The sequence below is a fragment of the Barbus barbus genome (genome assembly GCF_936440315.1).
Source record: "Barbus barbus genome assembly, chromosome: 35".
Classification (NCBI taxonomy): Eukaryota; Metazoa; Chordata; class Actinopteri; order Cypriniformes; family Cyprinidae; genus Barbus; species Barbus barbus.
The window spans coordinates 654,614-675,000 of record NC_136763.1 but is presented as its reverse complement, the minus strand read 5'-3'; the positions used below and the strand labels follow the sequence as shown (position 1 = coordinate 675,000).

The 20,387-nt window shown below is 35.7% G+C and overlaps 1 protein-coding gene across 1 annotated transcript in view; it reads left to right on the top strand.

Annotated features, from left to right (window-relative positions):
* LOC306855247 (heterogeneous nuclear ribonucleoprotein L-like) overlaps window positions 1–20,387 on the top strand; it is a 45,697-nt gene that overhangs the window by 12,204 nt on the left and 13,106 nt on the right. The window contains exons 2-7 of the mRNA XM_079393792.1: window positions 7,774–7,892; window positions 11,162–11,399; window positions 12,510–12,595; window positions 13,634–13,730; window positions 13,847–13,919; window positions 20,247–20,318. Of these exons, the coding sequence (XP_079249918.1) occupies window positions 7,774–7,892; window positions 11,162–11,399; window positions 12,510–12,595; window positions 13,634–13,730; window positions 13,847–13,919; window positions 20,247–20,318 (685 nt within the window). The remainder of the gene's footprint in view (window positions 1–7,773; window positions 7,893–11,161; window positions 11,400–12,509; window positions 12,596–13,633; window positions 13,731–13,846; window positions 13,920–20,246; window positions 20,319–20,387) is intronic.

The window sequence follows — 20,387 nt, the reverse complement described above, 5'->3', positions numbered from 1 at the left end:
TGTCCAATTTGTGTAATTCAATCGTGTATGATGACATTAGATGCAGCTGTAGCATTGATTCGGCTGCATCTCGTGCTCATTTCCCGCAGATTCATGGCTATTTTTAAAGTGAGCCGCGGCGTCTGAAGATGAGAGGCTCGTTTGTCTGCCTGATTAACCTGTTTATGCATTCGTTTAATTAAAGTCAGATGGCTCATACAGAATCATTTATACATGAATAATCAAACATCTGAGCATCTGTTGCTGAGATTCAGCACTTTTCCAGAAAAACAAACAGCCTGCGTGAAAGACATGTGCTATTATTTAAACTAGATGATTGTTGTGAATAAATACAGAAACAGATAAAGTACATCCTTTATTTAATGATTGTATAGCAGTATTTTAGTTGCTGTTTCATTCATGTTCTCAACTGTTCAGTTTCAGTCACTGAGTGATTTCTGAAGAATTGCAACACTGTGTCGTGTTGTGTTGTTTGTGTGTTGGTTGCATACTGAATGTGTCTTGGTTGCATGTTTAACGTGTGTTTGGTTTAGTTTTGGTTGCATATTGATTGCATGTTGGAGTCTTTTTGGTTGTGTTTTGTTGATTGTGTATTGGTTGTGTCATGGTTGCATGTTTAACGCGTGTTTGGTGTAGTTTTGTTAAATGCATGTTGGTTGCATATTGGTGGTGTGTTGATTGTGTGTTCTGTGTTGGTTGTGTGTCAATCACAACAAACAAAATCAATGTTACTCACCTATCAAGAAGAAACAAAGCAACCTCTGTGTCCGATTTGAGCCCTTCCTGCTCCTTAAGTTCTCTCCAGCGCTGGAAAGCTGCTCTGATATTTACGTGGGTCCTACCTCTTGCCTGATCTTACACCTTTTTATAATGTTTTGTTTCTCTGATATTTTCCTCTTTTTTTATCTGCCATCTCTCTCTATCTATATTCGATCTGCCAATATCCGTCCTGTGCACTCAAATTGAGCGCTCTCTTCAAGACACGCCCCCTTACCACTGATTGGCCACAAGTGTGTTTTGGGACTCGGTCCGACACTGTGGTCAAAAGCGTTTTTGAAAAATCACTCAGTGCACCTTTAATGCATTAACATTAACAGTGAGCAATTGCCACATTTGCTACAGAAGTTATCAGTCTTTGTTAAAAAGAAATCTGTTAGTTCATGTTAGCTCAGGTTACAATTTTGGATTTGAACAGCGTGTTATTAAATATTGAAATGACCTAAGATTAATGAATGTTTAGAATAATTTTTCATTGGCAGTTTATGTTAACTAATGAATTAACTAATGTTAACTAATGGAGCCTTAACTTAAAGTGTGATCGAACAATAAAGAATCAAAACATTTTCAAACAATATCTAGGGCAGGGGTGTCAAATTCAATTCCTGGAGGGTCTTAGATGAAACGCACCTGATGCAGCTAATCAAGTCCTTCAGGCTTGTTTGAAAACTACATGTTTGTGTGTTGGAGCAGTGTTAATGAAGTGAAGTGAAGTGAAGTGACATTCAGCCAAGTATGGTGACCCATACTCGGAATTCGTGCTCTGCATTTAACCCATCCAACGTGCGCACACACACACACACACACACACACACACACACACACACAGAGCAGTGGGCAGCATTTATGCTGCGGCGCCCGGGGAGCAGTTGGGGGTCCGGTGTCTTGCTCAAGGGCACCTCAGTCGTGGTATTGAGGGTGGAGAGAGCGCTGGACATTCCCTCCCCCCACCTACAATCCCTGCCGGCCCGAGACTCGAACCCACAGCCTTTGGATTACAAGTCCGACTCTCTAACCATTAGGCCACGACTTCCCCGTGAAGAAAGGGTTACTGCAGAAAAATAAATAATTAATAATGTGAGAGGCCGTTTCCATAGTGACAGCAGAGATGTGGAGGAATTATCTGGAGTCTGTGTCACTCGAATGTAACGCTACTGCAACTGTCAGTGGAGCCTGTGATCTCAGTCTGATCTCAACATGACCTTAATCTGATTTCAGTCTAATCTTAGTGTTAATGTCAGTCTGATCTCAATGTGATCTCAGCGTGTTGTCAGTGTGACCTTGGTCTGTTCTTAGTGTGATCTCAGCGTAATCTCTGTGTAATTTCAGTCTGATATCAGCGTGATCTCAAAATGATCTCAGTCTGATCTCGGTCTGATCTTAGTGTAATCACAGTCTGCTCTCAGCGTGATGTCAGTGTGATCTTGATCTGATCTCAGTCTTATCTCAAAATGATCTCAGTCTGATCTCGGTCTAATCTTAGTGTGATCACAGTCTGATCTCAGCATGATGTCAGTGTGATCTTGGTCTGATCTCAGTTTAATCACAAAATGATCTCAGTGTTCTCTGTCTGATCTTAGTATGATCGCAGTCTGATCTTAGTGTGATGTCAGTTTGATCTCAGTGCGATCTCAGAGTGATCTCTGCATAATCTCAGTCTGATCTCAGCGTGATGACAATGTGATCTTAGTCTGATCTCAACATGATCTCACTCTGATCTTGGTTTGATCTTAATGTGATGTCAGTATGATCTCAGCATGATCTTGGTCAGATCTCAGTCTGATCTCAGTGTGATCTCAGTCTGATCTCGGTCTGATTTTAATGTGATCTCAATGTGATCTCGGTCTGATCTCAGTCTGATTTTAATGTGATCTCAACGTGATCTCAGTCTGATCTCAATGTGATTCCAGTAGGAAACCCGTCTGCTCTGACTCAGATACACAGAAACATCAGTATTATTTTGAGGATTTGTGCAGTATTTGTACTGTTATGTAATCACATTCTGAAGAAGAAACAGTACTTTTTACTCCTTACTAATTTTATTTTGACGTGAGAAGTGCTTGTTGTTTTCGCAGATTTCAGTGTTCTGAAGTTTGATGTTGTTGTTTTTGGTGTGTAACACGTTTGTGTGTCTCTGTGTCACTAGAATGTGTTTTGTGTTCTGATGTACTGCGTATTGACTGGTGTTTTCTGTAAACATGCGCTGTAGACGAATGTTTTTGAGGTGCGTTTGTTTTGTCTGGAGTAGAGGCTCATTTGTCTGCCTGATTAACCTGTTTATGCATTTGCTTAATTAAAGTCAGATGTGTGATACCAGTGTGATTCCAGCAGGAAACCCATCTGTCCTGAGACAGATGCACACAAACAACTATGTTTGAGCAGGGGTGTAAATACTTTTACTTGATCACTGTACTTAAGTGTCATTTTGGGTTATTTTAGTAGATTTGGTCTTTACTCAAATGCAGTTTCAACTAAATATTTGCACTCTTAATCACTGTACTTAACTGTTTTTTAACTTGGAACTGTGTTTATGGAGCGATGAGACAAAGATGAACCTTTATCTAAGTGATGGGAAAGCACTAATGTGGAGAAAAAAAGGGAACTGCAATGATCCCAAGCATACAGCCTCATCTGTAAAGCATGGTGGAGGTGGTGTCATGGCATGGGCATGCATGGCTGTCTCTGGAACAGGCCCTCTCAACTTTACTGATGACTTAATGTATGATGACAGTAGCAGAATGAATTTGGAAGGGTACAAAACCATCTTGCCTACCAATATTCAAGAAAATGCCACCAGATTCATTGGGAAGTGCTTCATATTGCATCAGGACAATGACCCAAAACACCCTGCCAGTTCAGTCAAGGAGTTTATAAGAGCAGAGAAATGAAAGTGTTATATTGCCCAAGTCAATCTCCAGATTTAAATCTGATTGAACATGAATTTCAGCAGCTGGAGAGGAGAGTAAAGGCAGAAACTCCCCAAAACAAGCAACAATTGGGATTGTCTGCATTAAAGGCTGGGAAAAGTATTTCAAAGGATGAGAGCAAGAGTCTGGTGATGTCTATGGGTCACAGACTCACTGCTGTGATTGTGTGCAAGGGATCCGCAACTAAATAATAGCTTTTCATCTTTTATATCTGCCTTATGTTCAACTGCTCCAATACTTATGCTCACATCAGATAGAGGGATGAACTCTAAAAGTGCTGTTCTTTTTATTTGGTAAAACATGTATGTGTTGAAACGGCTAATAATAAAATGTGACATTCTGTAGTTTTGTCTCATATTCATCTTTTAATCATATTTGCAAATGTCTTGACTCCACAGCCAACAGAGCAATTTTGTCTTTACTGTTCCAATACTTATGGAGGGCACTGTATGTATATATATAAGTACCAACATTGTTTGGTAAAATTGCACTTTAAATTGAATAAATTATCACTGACTATCAGTACTTTCACAGAGAGTAGAACACAGCGCCTGCAACGGCAAGGTCACAGGTTCGATTCCCATGAATGCAGAGGCTGAAGGTGAATGTGTGTAAGATGGCGCTGGTGTTTGTCTTGCTGCCATCTGGTTTGTGACTCAAGGAGCTCGTCATTCGTCTGCAGTGGAAGTGGTTTGATGTTTGTGAAGCTCTATATTGAGTGTGTTTTTCTATTGCGATGTGATTCTTCAGCAGGAGTCTCTGCGCATCAGAGCTGCTGCAGCGCTGCGTTTCTGTAGGTCATTTTCCAACCGCAGACGCTGCTATGGCTTTAAAGTTAGTAGTGCACCTCAAACCTCATTATTTACTCACTCACATATGGGTCAGTTGTAGGTTTTGAAGTAGCAGAGATGTATGCAGTGTGATCTTCATGCAGTAAGTCACAGACGCTCAAATGACACAATTTCTCTGTGTTCTCTCCTCATTCTGGAAGGAGAAACGGGTGTTAAACTCATGCTGAGAGACAGACAGCAGCTGAAAGAGGAAGAAGAACTGAAATAATCAGACTGCTCTATATGAGGACAGATAGGTGTGTGCATCTCTGTCCTTTATTAGATGATGATCTGATGGAATCAGCCGGGCGTTCTTCATGATTTCATAGAGACTGGAATCAGCCGGATGTTCTTCATGATTTCATGGTGAGCGTGAGACTGAAGGTGTTTTTCTGCCGTTGGCTTGAGATGGCAGTGCTATTATGAAAGTTCACACCGTTAGTCTGCTGATCTCTGCGGTCGACAAACAATCAGGAGTTTTGCAAAGCAGAAAATGGAAAGAGAGTTTGATGCTTGCAAAATAAGTGTAACATGCAGATGCATGTGTGGTTTCACGTGTGTTTTACATGGGAAGATTTATAAGACAAGTGCTTCACTTCATTCGATTTTTCTAGATGCACCTTTATATGGTTGATTTGTTATTAAGCTAAAAAGTGATTGAAGTGAAAATTAATGGAGAAAATTCAAATGATAGATTTGATAAATAAACAGCTAATACAGGCAATGCTAGTATCGACACAGTATGATTTGATTGATATATCATGTTTCCTTCTCTACACCTGTGATGTATTCAAAAACCTTGTGTTGAGATATATATATATATATATATATATAAAGATAAAATCTTGTGCACCACTTGAACTTGCTTAATGGTTTTAATATGCAACGTTTCAGTCTTTTTCAGGCATAGTTCATACAAAAGAAACCCACAAAGATAACAATACATACATGGTTTATTTTTAACTCCTGCTGTCCCACAACCCCACAGCTGAACGACACACCTGGAGACGCTTTCATTCTCCCTGATCTTAGATGTTAGAAAATGTTTAGAAAAGTTTTAAGTGATCTTTTAATTGCCACTGACTCTGGTACTTTTAGATTTAAGTGCTGCGTTCGACACAGTTGACCAGCATGTTCTTCGTTCTCTGTCAGAGCAAGTTGTGGGCATTAGAGTAAAGTTGCTTTGAATAGTATCTTAAAACAGAAGTTTCTGAGTCATTGTATGAGAATTACACTTGGGTGTTGTTCTGACTTGTGGTCTCCTGCAGGGCTCTGTTTTAGGCCCTATATTGTTTTTCTTCACATGCTTCCCTTTGGTTCTATTTCTGAAAAGCAACACTTGTATTATCATAGTTATTTGGATGATACACAAATTTATCTGCGCCTGAAGCACAAGAACACTTACTAATTTCTATTGGAACTGCACCGAAAACACATATTTTTAAGTCAAATATTTTGAAATATTAATATTTAAAACAGCTGTTTTCTGTGTGAATATGTGTTAAACTGTAATGTATTTCTGTGATCTGCAGCTGTATTTTCAGCATCATTACTCCAGTCTTTAGTGTCACATGATCTTCAGAAATCATAATAATATACTGATTTACTGCTCAACAAACATTTCTGATTATTATCAATGTTGAACACAGTTGTGCTGCTCAATATTTTTGTGGAAACCGAGATACATTTTATTTTTCAGGATTCACAGATGAATAGAAAGTTCAGAAGGACAGAATTTATTTGAAATAGAAATCTTTTGTAACATTAGAAATGTCTGGCACTTTTGATCAATTTAATGCGTCCTTGATGAATAAAATTAATAATTTCTTTAAAAAAACTCAATCTTCCAGTACGTGCAAAATGGCAAAATGAGTTAATTCTGTATGTTGTCTGAGCGTTGGCATCCTCTGAGGGGTTGGCATCATCTTTTCTCAGGTGTTCGGTTCTCCTCTATCGTATATAAAACAGTGTTTTCTCCCATGATCCCTGTCCTCTCCTGTGGTGAATGTGTAGTGGACAGCAGCTCTAATGCCACTGCGGTTTCTTCATCATCGTCATCACAGCAGGGCGTCCTTCATCTGTCTCTTCCTCACTGGCTGTTCTCTCGTCTGAATGTGTTCAGTCACTGTTCTCCAAATGAACTTGTTCAGCTGTGAATGAAGATAACCAGACAGTATCATGGTGTTCTGTCAAGTGCTTCAGTGTGTAAATACTGCGGTACATGAATATGGTAATCGTTCTGTACTGTAAAATGTGACTCACATGGTCAGAATAATGGTTTAGAGCAGAGGTTCAGATATTTGAATTGAAGTCCTTCTGAACAGTCACATGTTCTCTAATGCTGGTTAATGCAGGTAAACAAATAAAATGTTTTATTTATTTTATTTTGATTGTTTTAATTTTTAAATTTACTTTTATATTTTTATAATTTATTATATTTTTAGTAAGCATTGTTTTAATTATTTTATTTAAATTGAGTCATTTAGCAGATGCTTTTATCCAAAGCGATTTACAAAAGAGGACAATAGAAGCAATCAGAACCAATAAAAGAGCACTGATACTCAAGCGCTGTGGCACGTCTCAGTCAGCCTAACACAGCACACATAGCAAGGGTTTTATTTTAAATTACATAATAAATAAAAAGAAAACAGATAGAATAGAAAAAGAATAGAGCAAGCTAGTTTTAGAAGCCTTTTTTGCTTTTTGTTAATTGTAAAATAAACAGAATACAAAAAAGTCTTTTTTTAAGCAGTTAGTAAATGAATAGAGTGCAAGTCTAAGAGGAGCAAAGTAAAAAAAAAAAGTTATTATATAAAATTATTTATTTAGTGTAACATTTTATGATTACATTTTTAGTATGCATTATATTTTGATATTTTAAATTCTTTCTACTTTTACATTATTATGATTTAAGTCATTTTTAGTGCGTTATATTTATTTTATAATTTATTAAATTTAATTTGTTGGACATTGATATTTTTCATTTAAAAATGTTTTGTTTCATTTTACATTTTTATGATTTAAGTCATTTTCAGTAAGTGTATTTTTTGTTTTAGTTTTAAAATGATTGATTTTGTTTAATTTTACGAATAAATGCTGGTTTGTTCTAGGTGATGGTTGAATCTCCAGCCGTCTCAGTGTCTCGTAGTTTTCTGGGTCTTTGTATACAGCTAGTTAGGAGAAAAGCTGCTGCTGCTGAACGAATGAATGAATGTTGGGTTTTCTCTCTCTGTTCTCAGGACAGCGGCTCTGAGACGCACCGCATCGCTCCGTCTCCTGTCGTCCACGTGCGAGGACTGTGTGAATCCGTGGTGGAGGCCGATCTGGTCGAGGCCTTGGAGAAATTCGGAAACATCTGGTAGAGCGATGCTTTCATTTGATCTGATTCATTAAAAGGGATTCGTTTGGTGCTCTTCTCTCATAATGAATGAACAGATAAAGGCTTTAACGAGCGTTTTATTCCTCAGACGAAGAGCTTCGTGTTCACCACAGGCTCATCAAACCACATGAAAGTCTCTGTCGACTGAATGATAGTTCTGTAAATGAAGCGTTCGATTCTTTTCTGATGTTTACACTCACAGAAGCTCAGAGAGGATCATGTTAGTGTGTGTTTGACCTCAGCTGTATCAGGAAAGACACGGATCAGATGCACAGGAACAGGAAGTGTGTGTGTGCGTGTGTGTGTGTGTGTGTGTGCGTGCGTGCGTGTGTGTGTGTGAGTGTGTGTGTGTGTGTGTGTGTGTGTGTGTGCGTGTGTGCGTGCGTGTTTGTGTGTGTGCGTGTGTGCGTGTGTGTGTGTGTGCGTGCGTGTGTGTGTGTGAGTGTGTGCGTGTGTGAGTGTGAGTGTGTGTGTGTGTGTGTGTGTGTGTGTGTGTGAGTGTGTGTTTGTGTGTGTGTGTGTGTGTGCGCGTGCGCGTGTGTGTGTGTGTGTGTGTGTGTGTGTGCGTGTGTGTGTGTGTGTGTGTGTGTGTGTGCGCGTGCGTGTGTGTGTGCGTGTGTGTGTGTGCGTGTGTGTGTGTGTGTGTGTGTGTGTGTGCGTGTGTGTGTGTGTGTGTGAGACATGAGTGGAGGTCATATGAGTGTATTTATAGTCTGATGAGCGAATCTCATGACAACAGACGGAGTATGACAGAAATAACATTTGACTCCTTCAGTTCGGTCAAACGATTCCTTCATGAATTCATTTGAAGATTTCTTGTTAGCTGTATTAATATCTGATGCTGTTTTTGTTTATTGTTCAAATTAATAGTGATGCCCTGAAACTAATTTCTTATCAAAACTGAAATGAAAGTTTTCATTTAGCTGAATGCCAAAACTGAAACCAAAAAAGTAGTTTATTTTATTATCAATTAATCAAATTTAATCAGTATTTAATCATCAACACTCAAATAAAAACGGAGCTTTATATAATAATTTAAATTACTGGACATAAAGGAATTTTTAAGTCAATCAGTGTTATTTTAGCATCACTGAGATACTATTATAGTTTTTGTTAGTATTTTTAATTAGATTTTATTTTTGTATTTTCTGTTTTAATTTTGGCTTTAGTAATTTTGTTACTAAATTAAGTTTTTTAATTTTTAATTTATTTTTATAAATATGCCTGTGTAGTTTTTATTATTATTATTATTTAGTTTAATTTATTTTAGTGCTTCAAGTTAGGTTTTAGTTTTATTTGAACTAATTTATTATTTAATTAAGTTTGTTTTATTTCAGTTTTTTAAGGTTTTAGTTATGTATTATTATAGTTTTTGTTAATATTTATATATTGTAGTGTTTTAAATTTAAATTTAAAGCTTTATTCATTTTTTGTGTTTTTGTCATTTTTCTTAATTTTTTTATTTATTTATTAGTTTTAGTTTATTACTTTATTTATATTTAGTTATTTTGGTACATCAAATTTAACTAAATGAAAATTAGAAATGTTGCCTTGGCAACTGAAATAAATTAGTTTTATTAGTTTTATTAGTTTTTGTTAATGTTTTATCTTATTTCAGATGTTTAATTTTATTTCAAGTATTTTTAATGGTTTTAGATATCAACTTTTACAGTTTTTGTTCATATATTGAATTAAGATTTCAGCGACAAGCTGAAATAAAATGTTTAAAATAGGGCTGTCAGTCGATTAAAATGTTTAATTAATTACATGGTGTGGCGAGTAATTAATCTAATTAATCGCAAACTAAATTTGACTGAGAAAATGCCCACAAAAGATTATGTAAAGCTATTTTTGTGTTAAATGAGAAAGTATGAAGTATACTTTACAAATAGTAGCTTTTGAAAGAAATATTTTATTTGATTCAACATAAAATGTATTACACATAAATATTTAGGCTACAACGGCCTAACATAAACTATGGAACATAAATAAATGTTATATGTTTTTTAATAAATGAAATGATAGTCTAAATAAGAAGCTAAATCTGCCAGCAGGTGGCGGTAATGTGTTTAGGGTTCGTTCATTCGATTCGTTCAAACGGCTGATTCATTCAGGAGTGAAGTAAACGGCTCACTTTATGAATAGGCTATTGAATCATTGATTCACACGATTCGTTCAAACGGCTGATTCATTCAGAAACTAAACACCGCTGTGTTGCTCAGAGATGCACAACAATTCTGCTGTGGTTTTATTGGTAATATTTTCTCCTAAATTGAACAAAACAGACAAAATGTGTTTAAAATATAACACAACATTAACTTCTTATTTACTGAACTGTTGTATAAAATCACATTTGCACTCGTGATGTTCAGGACAAAAACAGCGCTTGTGTAATACTGCTCTCCCTGCTGGTGTGATATCGCTTATCATGTGATATAAATATGAGACAACAACTCATTCAGGGGCATTTTGTTTGCCCCAATATCTTGAATTTTAGTTCATAACTGCATCTATGGAGTTGTTGCCCTGCATCATATATTTGTCAGCAGTCACCTGTCTGTAATGTAAGATGACGTACAGCTCTGGGGTCGCTCAGTGCCATAACTGCGTTAAAATATTTTAATTGCGTTGTTTTTATATAACTAATTAATTAACGCGTTAAACTGACAGCCCTAGTTTAAAATTTCATTTTTTAGTTTTATTTTATTTCAAGTAATTATTTTATGGTTTCAGTTAACAACTATTATAGTTTTTGTTAATATTTTTAATTAAATTTTATTTCTACATTCTGTTTTTCCCCTTTAAATTCAGTTAAATTTTTAGTCATTTTATTGTGCATTTTTTACAATTCAATTCAAGTCTATTTATATAGTGCTTTTCACGATACAAATCATTGAAAAGCAGCTTTACAGAAAATTTAAGTTTGTATTTTAAGGTTTGTACATTATATTTAGTAGTAGCTTGTCAGCGGTGACTATGACTACTCCATATGGCAGACATGTACAGTAAAATTCATACAGTTATTTAATGACGTGATCAAACAGACGGTGAACACTATTAAGTGCAATGATTATATGTTGCAATTAAACTTATTTCTGGTAGTTTAGTATGTTGTCTGAGGGTTGGCATCATCTCTTCTCAAGTGTTCAGTCATCTCTTTATTATTATTATTATTTTTTATTTATCAGTTTACAGTGAACTGTGTTACTTGGCTGTAGTTTTAGTGAAGTTCTGCTGCTCTCCTGCAGTTACGTGATGATGATGCCGTTCAAGCGGCAGGCTCTGGTGGAGTTCGAGGAGGTTCAGAGCGCTGACCGCTGCGTGGCGTGTGGATCGCAGGAGCCCGTCTACATCGCCGGACAGCAGGCCTACTTCAACTACTCCACCAGCAAACGCATCACGCGGCCCACCAACGCCGACGACCCCAACAGCGGGAACAAAGTGCTGCTGCTGTCCATCCAGAACCCGCTCTACCCCATCACCACGGTACACCTGTCTCACCTCAGCCTCGCGACGCTGACACGCTCTCAGCTAGGGATGTCAACAATTAATCCACCATCCATTCATTGAGATGCAGTCGATTAAAGCTATCGATGGTCGATTAAGCATTTTATTTTTTGTGTGCTGTCGTGCACAAAACACATACGAGCGGCTGAGGTTGGAAGCGGCATTTATTTTAATGTAGTGTCTATTTACACTAAGTGCAAATAGCTCATTTTGTTGGCAAAGGCTATTATACACTAACTCCGCCCACTAAGGTGTGATTGAGTTAGTCAACACTAAAAAAGACGCTAGGTCAGCATCAGGTGTGTAGATAGTAAGTCAGTAAGTCCGCCTTTTGCCTAACTTTTTTTCTCCCTTTTCAAATCTCATATCGCATCAGAAAGGCATTTATTTTCAATAAAAATTGAAGGAAATAATCAAAAAGTTGAAAATAAAAGTATCTGGTAGGGTGAGGGTAGGTTTGGGGGGGGCTTTATTGTCCCAATAATTATTAATCCATTTAATAATTTGAATTAAAACTATAATTTACACTCAATATGTTATTATTGCGTACTGTTTTATAATGTACTACAATACTGAGGTGCAGATAATTGCCACTGTTTGCAATAAGTAGTATAAATAGCAGAAAAATTTGCACTTAGTGTAAATTGCATATCATTAAAAAATACTGCTATTTTCACTTAGTGTAAATAGCCGCTGCCTTATTTTAAATGCCAATATTGTCAATTGCAAACATTGTGATTGTGTTTTAAAATACAACAAGCACCATTAAACTATCTAAAAAGTTGCATTCAGTGGTCTCCGTAAAACAGCCAACGAAGTATAACGATCCCAAACATATTTATCAAATGATCATAATCACATCTATTCTGCTACTATACTGCTACTAGCCTTTTAATTAGACTGAGGAAGCTGGCGTTTTGAGTAGCATTGCTCATCCTGTCACTATATGCCACTGCAATACATGCATTTTGCAATATTAAGGTTAACGATTAATCGATTAATTGATCGTTAATTTAAGCGACGATCGATCATGGAAATGATTGAAAATTGACATCCCTACTCTCAACAGCTTCTGCTCTTCCTCTTTAGGATGTTTTGTACACGGTCTGTAACCCGATCGGAAGCGTGCTGCGCATCGTGATCTTCAAGAGGAACGGGATCCAGGCCATGGTGGAATATCCTTCTGCTGATGCTGCTCACACTCACTCACACTTCCAGCAGATTCTGAGTCAGAACTTAACCATGAACCGTTAAACACAGACCAATCGATGGTTTATGCTTCTCTCAAAGCTGTCAGGCAGCATTATTTCAACTTATTTTCTAAATAATTGCGTTCAGTAGCAGAACTCATGGTTAAAAACTACATTTCCCATGATTCTGCAGAGAAATCGTCACCTATCAGAGAACTGAAACAGGCGAACTCTGCCAAAAGAAGCTCCGCCCACTCCAATGAAGCACTGCAAATAATTAAATACTCTCAAAATACTTAAATATTTGCATGCATAAAATATAATATAAATATTTTGCAAAATAGTTTGAAATATGTGTGTGTGTGTGTGTGTCTGTGTGTAATCAACAGCTATTCAAATCAGTAGTTAATTTAAACATATACTATTTAAAATTTATTTAAAGAAATTGCATTTTATTTAAATATAGTAAAAGGACATGCAAAAATGAAATGTATTTAAAATATTATTAATATAATATTGACATTTTTTATATTAGATTTATTAATATAGAATATAATTACTAAATTAGTAATTGATTTTAATAAATTGATAATTAATAAATATGATAAAATAATGTGAAAAAACTATTTAAAAAATAATTTGAAAAAGAGAGATTCATTTAGATTTTTTTTTTTTTTTTTTTTAAATCTGGTTTTCAAAAGGAAATGCAGCAGGTGTGGAGTCTGATGATAAGCTGATGATATTTACATCCCTAAACCTCACATGACCTTCGTGGCCTTTCATTAAGACGTTAGGTTCGTTTGAATCAGCTTGTGCTTTTGGATGTACGTTCGCTCCCCAGACACACATTACACATGCTCATTAAATATGCATGTATCCCGGCAACGAGACTCTTAACGAGACGAGGGTGTTCCCCCGGGAGCTTCAGCAGCCCGTTTACATGCTCTTTACTCCCAGCCGAAGCTCTGTTGTTGTTGTGTTGTAAGTGTGTGTTCTGTGGAGTTTTTCCTTGACGGCCGTCACGTTCGAATCCATCCAGAACGCTCAGAAGGCCAAAGCCGCCCTCAACGGGGCCGACATCTACGCCGGCTGCTGCACTCTGAAAATCGAATACGCTCGGGTAAATGTGCAGCGTTCACACACACACACACTCACACACACACTCACTCACTCACTCACACACACACAGCGCTGGATCTAACACACATGCAGTGCCGTTGTGCTCTCTCATTCTAGCCCTCACGCCTCAACGTCATCAGAAACGACAACGACAGCTGGGACTACACCAAACCCTTCCTGCTGCGCCGAGGTACGAGTGTGTGTGTGTGTGTGTGTGTGTGTTTATCACTCCTTGCTCTTTAGGAGACCCTCAGGAGTTCTCAGTTAAGTTTAATGATCAGCTTTGTCTGAAAAGAAGAACTGAAAACAGACCCAAATGAGTCACAGTCAGAGTTCAGATCAGCACTTCTCAAGGTTAACACTTTGACTTAAGCTGCCTGTTTTATGACTGTTTAATGTACTGAAACTAGTTAAATTAATTAAATAAAACAGTTTTATTGTAATTATATCAATTTAGATTTAAATTAATTTATTGAATATTTTTTTATTTAAATGTAAAATAGTTATTTTGTTATTATTGTAAGCATTAATGTGATTTTTCTAAATTCAAGGTTTATGGGTTCAGGTTTTTTACTCACTAATGGCAATTTCTCAGCAATTTCTACTCAAATCTTTTAAAGCTTGACATAAATGTCAGCTAGATAAATGAATATTATTTGTAGAAATGTCCATGCATTTTTAAGGTTTTATTATTTTCATGACTTTAAAAATATTTTATTAATACCTATTTAATATAAAAAATAAATATGATGGCCGTCACATTTGAATCAATCCAGATAAAAGAACTGAATGTACTTTAGGGTTCAGTAACAAATTTGGTTGTACATTACACCTTTGCCTTCTCCACTGTATTTGTTATAGAAATGTCCATGTCATTTTAAGATTTTATTAATTTCCATGACTTTTTACATATTTATTTTAGTAGCTATTTAAAAAAAAGATATTTAATATATATTTATATATTTGATATAAGATATTTGAACTTTTTCTAAAATAAATGTAGATATATTGTACAATTTATATATATATATATGTTCTTAAGATATATGGAAATAAATTCAAATTTTTGTCTTGAATTTTGAGTTTATTTTAAAATTTTAATTCATTTTAATGCTTATTTTGTCTTCTGTTAAATCATGTTAACTCGTTTTGTAAGCGTGCCGAGGCCCCTGATTGATCTAGATCTCTATAATTAGTGTGAACAGCAACCCAGATCATTTGAGGAGAAATGTTGGGTTTCATATTGAAGTCTATGATATGACTTTGCAATGGTTTGAGACATTGTTGAGATCTGGTGAGATATGTGTGAGATTACTGTGGTCCTTTAGTAGAGACACATCTTTCTCTATTTGCTCCTTTTGAATCTCATTGCTGTCTATGAGAAATGGCAGATCTGATGTGTGTTTTGTGTTCTTCTGGTTAGTTCATGTGATTCTGATTGCAGGTTTTCAGCGGTGATGTCTGATTTATGCTGAGGAATCTCTTGTGAAGCTTTAGTTTTGCTGTGTCAGATGTAGGTGTATGAAGCTTCAGTGTGATTTACCTGCAGAGATTCGCCCTGATTCACCCTCAGCGCCACGTGTTTCAGCTCAAACTCCCACATCAGCGGTTGCTAGGGGCATCTGGACGGTTGCTAGGGTGTTGTGTGAGGTTCTTACTGTGTCTTTCAGGAGCAGACAGCCCATATTGCAGTGTGGTGCATGATGTGGCTTTAGTCACGCGTGTGTTAGCCGTACGGCTCAAAGCGGCGTAAACAGTGTTATCAGCAGCGAACAGCAGCATTCAGCCATCGATCGGCTCCAGACTGGAGGGCCGCTCAGCGTTTCTCAGTGCTGCTTCGTTATTGGCTGAAGATAAGAGCGTGAGCTGAACTCACACGCTAATGTGAAGGCATTCATCACAGAATATTAATGAACGCACTACAGTACCTCTGTGTTAAACCTCTCTTCCTCTCTTTATTACTGCCTCTCTGTCTGCCTCGCTTTATTGCGGCGCTCTCAGCATTCTGTACTTTCTGTCAGCACTTTGTAGAATTAGACATGTGATGGCAGAAGCTCAGATCTCCTTCAGACACGTGGAGCCTGATCGATCTCAGCTGTAGGTTCAGACCAAATGATTAATATTAACATGACTTTTTTAAGGTGAGACGCTATAGAACATTGTTTTTGCATGCATTGATCAAATTTTGTAGAATAATGTCTTCTTTTAGACTAATAGATAGAAAACATCCAGAAAACACATTTAAGTATTTATTTTATTGCTACTTATCTATTTGCGTCTGTAGATTTCAATTACAATAAGTTTGTTTCTGCACTTCAGCAGCACTTACATACACCAAAACATACAGTTTTATTCCTCTCTATAGTCTGAAGGTTTTTACTGAGGGGTTTGTTCAGATATCCTTCACACTGATTTATATATATTAAACAAATCCTAAAAACATGGTGAAAATGTGTTTCTTTTTCTGTCTGTTGACAGTATTTTCTGATTTATTGTGTAATAAAAAGAGAAATCCAAAATCCCCTCTGTAAAGACCTTCAGAATATAGATAGGAATAAAATTGTAAAGTTTGGTGCATGTAAGTGCTGCTGAAGTGGAGAAAAAACTCTTTATAAAGATATTAATTGGAATCGAAATCTACATATGCAAATAGATAAAGTGTAATAAGACGAGACGCTACAAACAAAACCAGTGTTTTTTCATGTTCTGGTCAATTTTGAGATTTTGATCTATTATCCTTCCATAGCTTTTCAGACTAGTGGAAAGAAAATACACATTTATTTGTTCTAAAATACACATTTATTTGTTTATTTTATTACAATTTATGTATTTGCATATTTAGATTTCAGTTGTGATACATACCTTTAAAAGTTTTTTCTCCACTTCAGCAGCACTTACATGCACCAAACTTTACAGTTTTATTCCTCTCTATATTCTGAAGGTTTTTACTGAGGGGTTTGTTCAGATATCCTTCACACAATATAACATTTGTTTCCTAAAAGACGGTGAAAATGTGTTTTTTTCTGTCTGTTGACAGTATTTTCTGATTTATTGAGTAATAAAAAGAGAAATCCAAAATCCCTTCTGTAAAAACATTCAGAATATAGATAAGAATAAAACTGTAAAGTTTGGTGTATGTAAGTGCTGCTGAAGTGGAGAAAAACTGTTTAATATATCTTAGTTAAAGATACTATTATTTAAAGATATGTATTATTAAGTGGCAAGAAAACACCCAAAAGGCACATTCAAGTGTTTATTGCTGTACTACATATATGCTAACACTTTAGAATAGGGAATACTTACTCACTACTAATTACAACTTTTCCCTCAATAAATTCCTAATTTGCTGCTTAATAGTTAGTAAGCTAGTTGTTAAGTTTAGGTAGCCTATTGGGTAGGATTAGGGATGTAGAATAAGGCATTAATATGTGCTTAATTACTATTAATAAATGGCTAATATTCTAGGGATATGCATGCTAATAAGCAACTAGTTAAGAGACCCTAAAATAAAGTGTTACCACATATATTGTTTAGATTTATGTTCTGGAAATCTATGGAATTTAGTGCATATATAATTAATTAATAGTATGCATATTCAAACATAACATTTAAAAACCTTGTAATACAAAGCAGTTGTCTAGCTGTACTGTGATTAATCAGCTGAAGTATGGTGGTATCTGTTAGTATACATTTGAACCATATTCACCAGTAGTGTATTGCCTTAAATAATTAAAGACACTTTGTTTTTTGTTGCGATAAACAACAGATATGTTTCACATTTTACTGTCTGACATGAAAATTATTTTTAATTACTAAAATTATACAGCAATGTCACTGCTGACAGAATATTGAATTTAATGTGAAAATATACTATTATAAATAAATTGGCTAAAAACAAACACATTTTGAAAATCTATTTACCAGAACTATAATATATATTTTTTTAATTGTAGCATGACTTTATTTGGACCCTTTTTTCAGAATGTTTCAAATTAGTACATCATTTCTTTTACTAATTAATGCTAACTTTGCAGTCTGTTCATTCTGGATGTTGTTTTGCAATTATACACTGCAAAAAATTATTTTGTTCCTTAGTATTTTTGTCTTGTTTTCTAGTATGAATATCTACAAATTCTGGAATTAAGATGGAAGTAAAATGACTTAAAATATTATGTCTTGTTTTCTGAAAAAGTATCCAAATTTTGTTAGTTTTTGCTTAAAACAAGCAAAAATATCTGCCAATGGGGTAAGAAAGATAATCATGTTTAGCCTTTGAATTAAGATTTTCTTTCCTCATTGGCAGATATTTTTGCTTGTTTTAAGCTAAAATAAAATTTGGATAATATTTTCAGAAAACAAGACAAAATATCTTAAGTCATTTTACTTATTAATGCATCCTGATACATTTATTTTAGAAAACAAAACAAAAATACTAAGGAAGGAAATCATTTTTTGCAGTGTATTCTTTATTTTTGAATAAATATATTTTATATTTATAAAGGTGGATTTTTTTTTTTTTTGCTAAAATGTCCCATATTTTTATTTACAAAAATTGCAAACCACATAAAAACTGAGTGAGTGCTTGAAGAGTTTTGTAGTCATGCAGTCTGATCTCCATCTGTTTGGCTGAATGTGCTGCTCTTCCGTGTTTATGTCCTCATCCGTGCGTTATATTTCTGCTGTCAGTATGTGAGGAGGCTCAGCTGATGGCTGAAGGTCACTTTGAGCCCATCTGAAGACGGAGCCCAGCAGTGCCAAACGCTTCCTGCCGCTAACTGCTCATTTTGTAGCAATTAGCACGACTGTGCATGAGTTCCTCCTGCAGGCCAACGGAGACAGACTCACGTCTGCCTGATTCTGTCCACACACACACACACACGTATTGTGCTGTTGTGTGTGTGATCTCTGACGTGTGTTTTCCAGTGATTCTCTAACTCTGTCTGTTTAAGCTTCTTTGGCTATAAAAAGCACCTGGGAGTGTTTTTTCTTCTGAATGTTTGATTGTGTGTTTTTCTGATTCTTCTAAAGAGGATTATGTTTGAATCCAGCCTAATTTACAAAGCCTTTTAGTTCTACCTGTCTCTCTCTCTGCCTGTCTGTCTCTCAGTATGTACAGGAGTGTTTCTGTGACATTTAATGACTTTTATTTCCCTCTTTCACCTTTACGAGGCGCTCAGCAGCTCTTGTGTTTCGTTTGGTTCAGTGACATGTGAAAGTGAATGTAATATTGCAAATGGTCTCTAGTCGACTGCTTTTAGTTTCAGATAGAACATGTTCATCCAAAATCAGAAAAATAAATTGCATTTACTTTTATGCATTTGGCAGATGCTTTTATCCAAACGGATTTGCATTGCATTGAATCGGTTCATGTATTTTCTGGGAATTGAACCCATTAGCTTGGTGTTGTGATCTCAGTGCTTTACTGTTTGAGCTACAGAAATGCAGAACTAAATTTTACAGTACAGTAAAAGGGTTAATTTTCTTCAAGATGTTTTGTGTTTTGACATTATTTTCATGCCAGTGAAGCAGATTTAACCTCAAATTCTCCTGACAAGAATTTCTCACACAGAAAAAAAAATTAAATTATATTTAATGATCTAAATTTTATTACCTTTTTTTTGGTTAGTATTTAGTAATCTGGCTCACTGTCAAAAAAATACAACAAAATTGTAAATACAACAAAGATTATCGGAGTACATTTTACAAACAAAAAATATTATTTGAGTTTTCTTCAAAAGTTTTTTTTTAAATGTAGAAAATGTAAAACGTTTAAAAGAAAAATTCAATTCACTTTCCTCCTTGCCATTTCGTTGTAATTTACTATAAATGTCTGAGTAAATTTATCAGTATTTCACCAGTTTTTCTCAGTGTTGTATTTTTAATTTTTTGTGGATTCAAAGAAAGAAAATCTCTATATATACTTTATGTACTGTATATTGCATGTATGTGTGTGTGTGTGTGTGTGTGTGTGTGTGTGCCCCTCTCTGTGAAATCCAGGTTAAAGTCTCAAAATCTAATCATGAGATAACAAGCATCAAAGTTTAATTTTAACCATTAATTTCACTATGATTTAAATCTTTGACATGGTCTTACTCAGTCAATATTAAAGATATCAAGGTTACATTTCCACAGAATGTTCTTTACCTTATGAAGGATGATTTTAAGTAGAAAACAGTAAATCACCAGAAAACAACTTTAGCTGGGTTTTATATACAGTATATATATATATATGTGTGTGTGTGTGTGTGTGTTATTATATGCATTATATATAAATTAAATTATATATTAAAATATTGAAACAAATCGTATTGTGATTGAGAATGAGAATTAAAACACCTCCCCAGTAAATCATCCAGACACGCATTGAGTCGTGTGAAGTGAGGGATGTTAATGATATTAAACAGATCTTCATTGTCTTCAGGATCATGTGCGTCTGTTGTGTTCTCACAGTGAATGTTTTACTGGTGTAAATGTGGGTGTATTTACAGTCGGTGTGTGTGTGTTGAATGTGTTTTAGAGCGTGGTAAAGGCCGACAGCGGCAGGCCATCCTGGGAGAACATCCGTCCTCGTACAGCGATAACGGATACGGTCAGTCACTCATTCAAGCACCACGACACACGAGCCAGTCAAGCTCTAACCCTCTAAACGGGCTCGGAT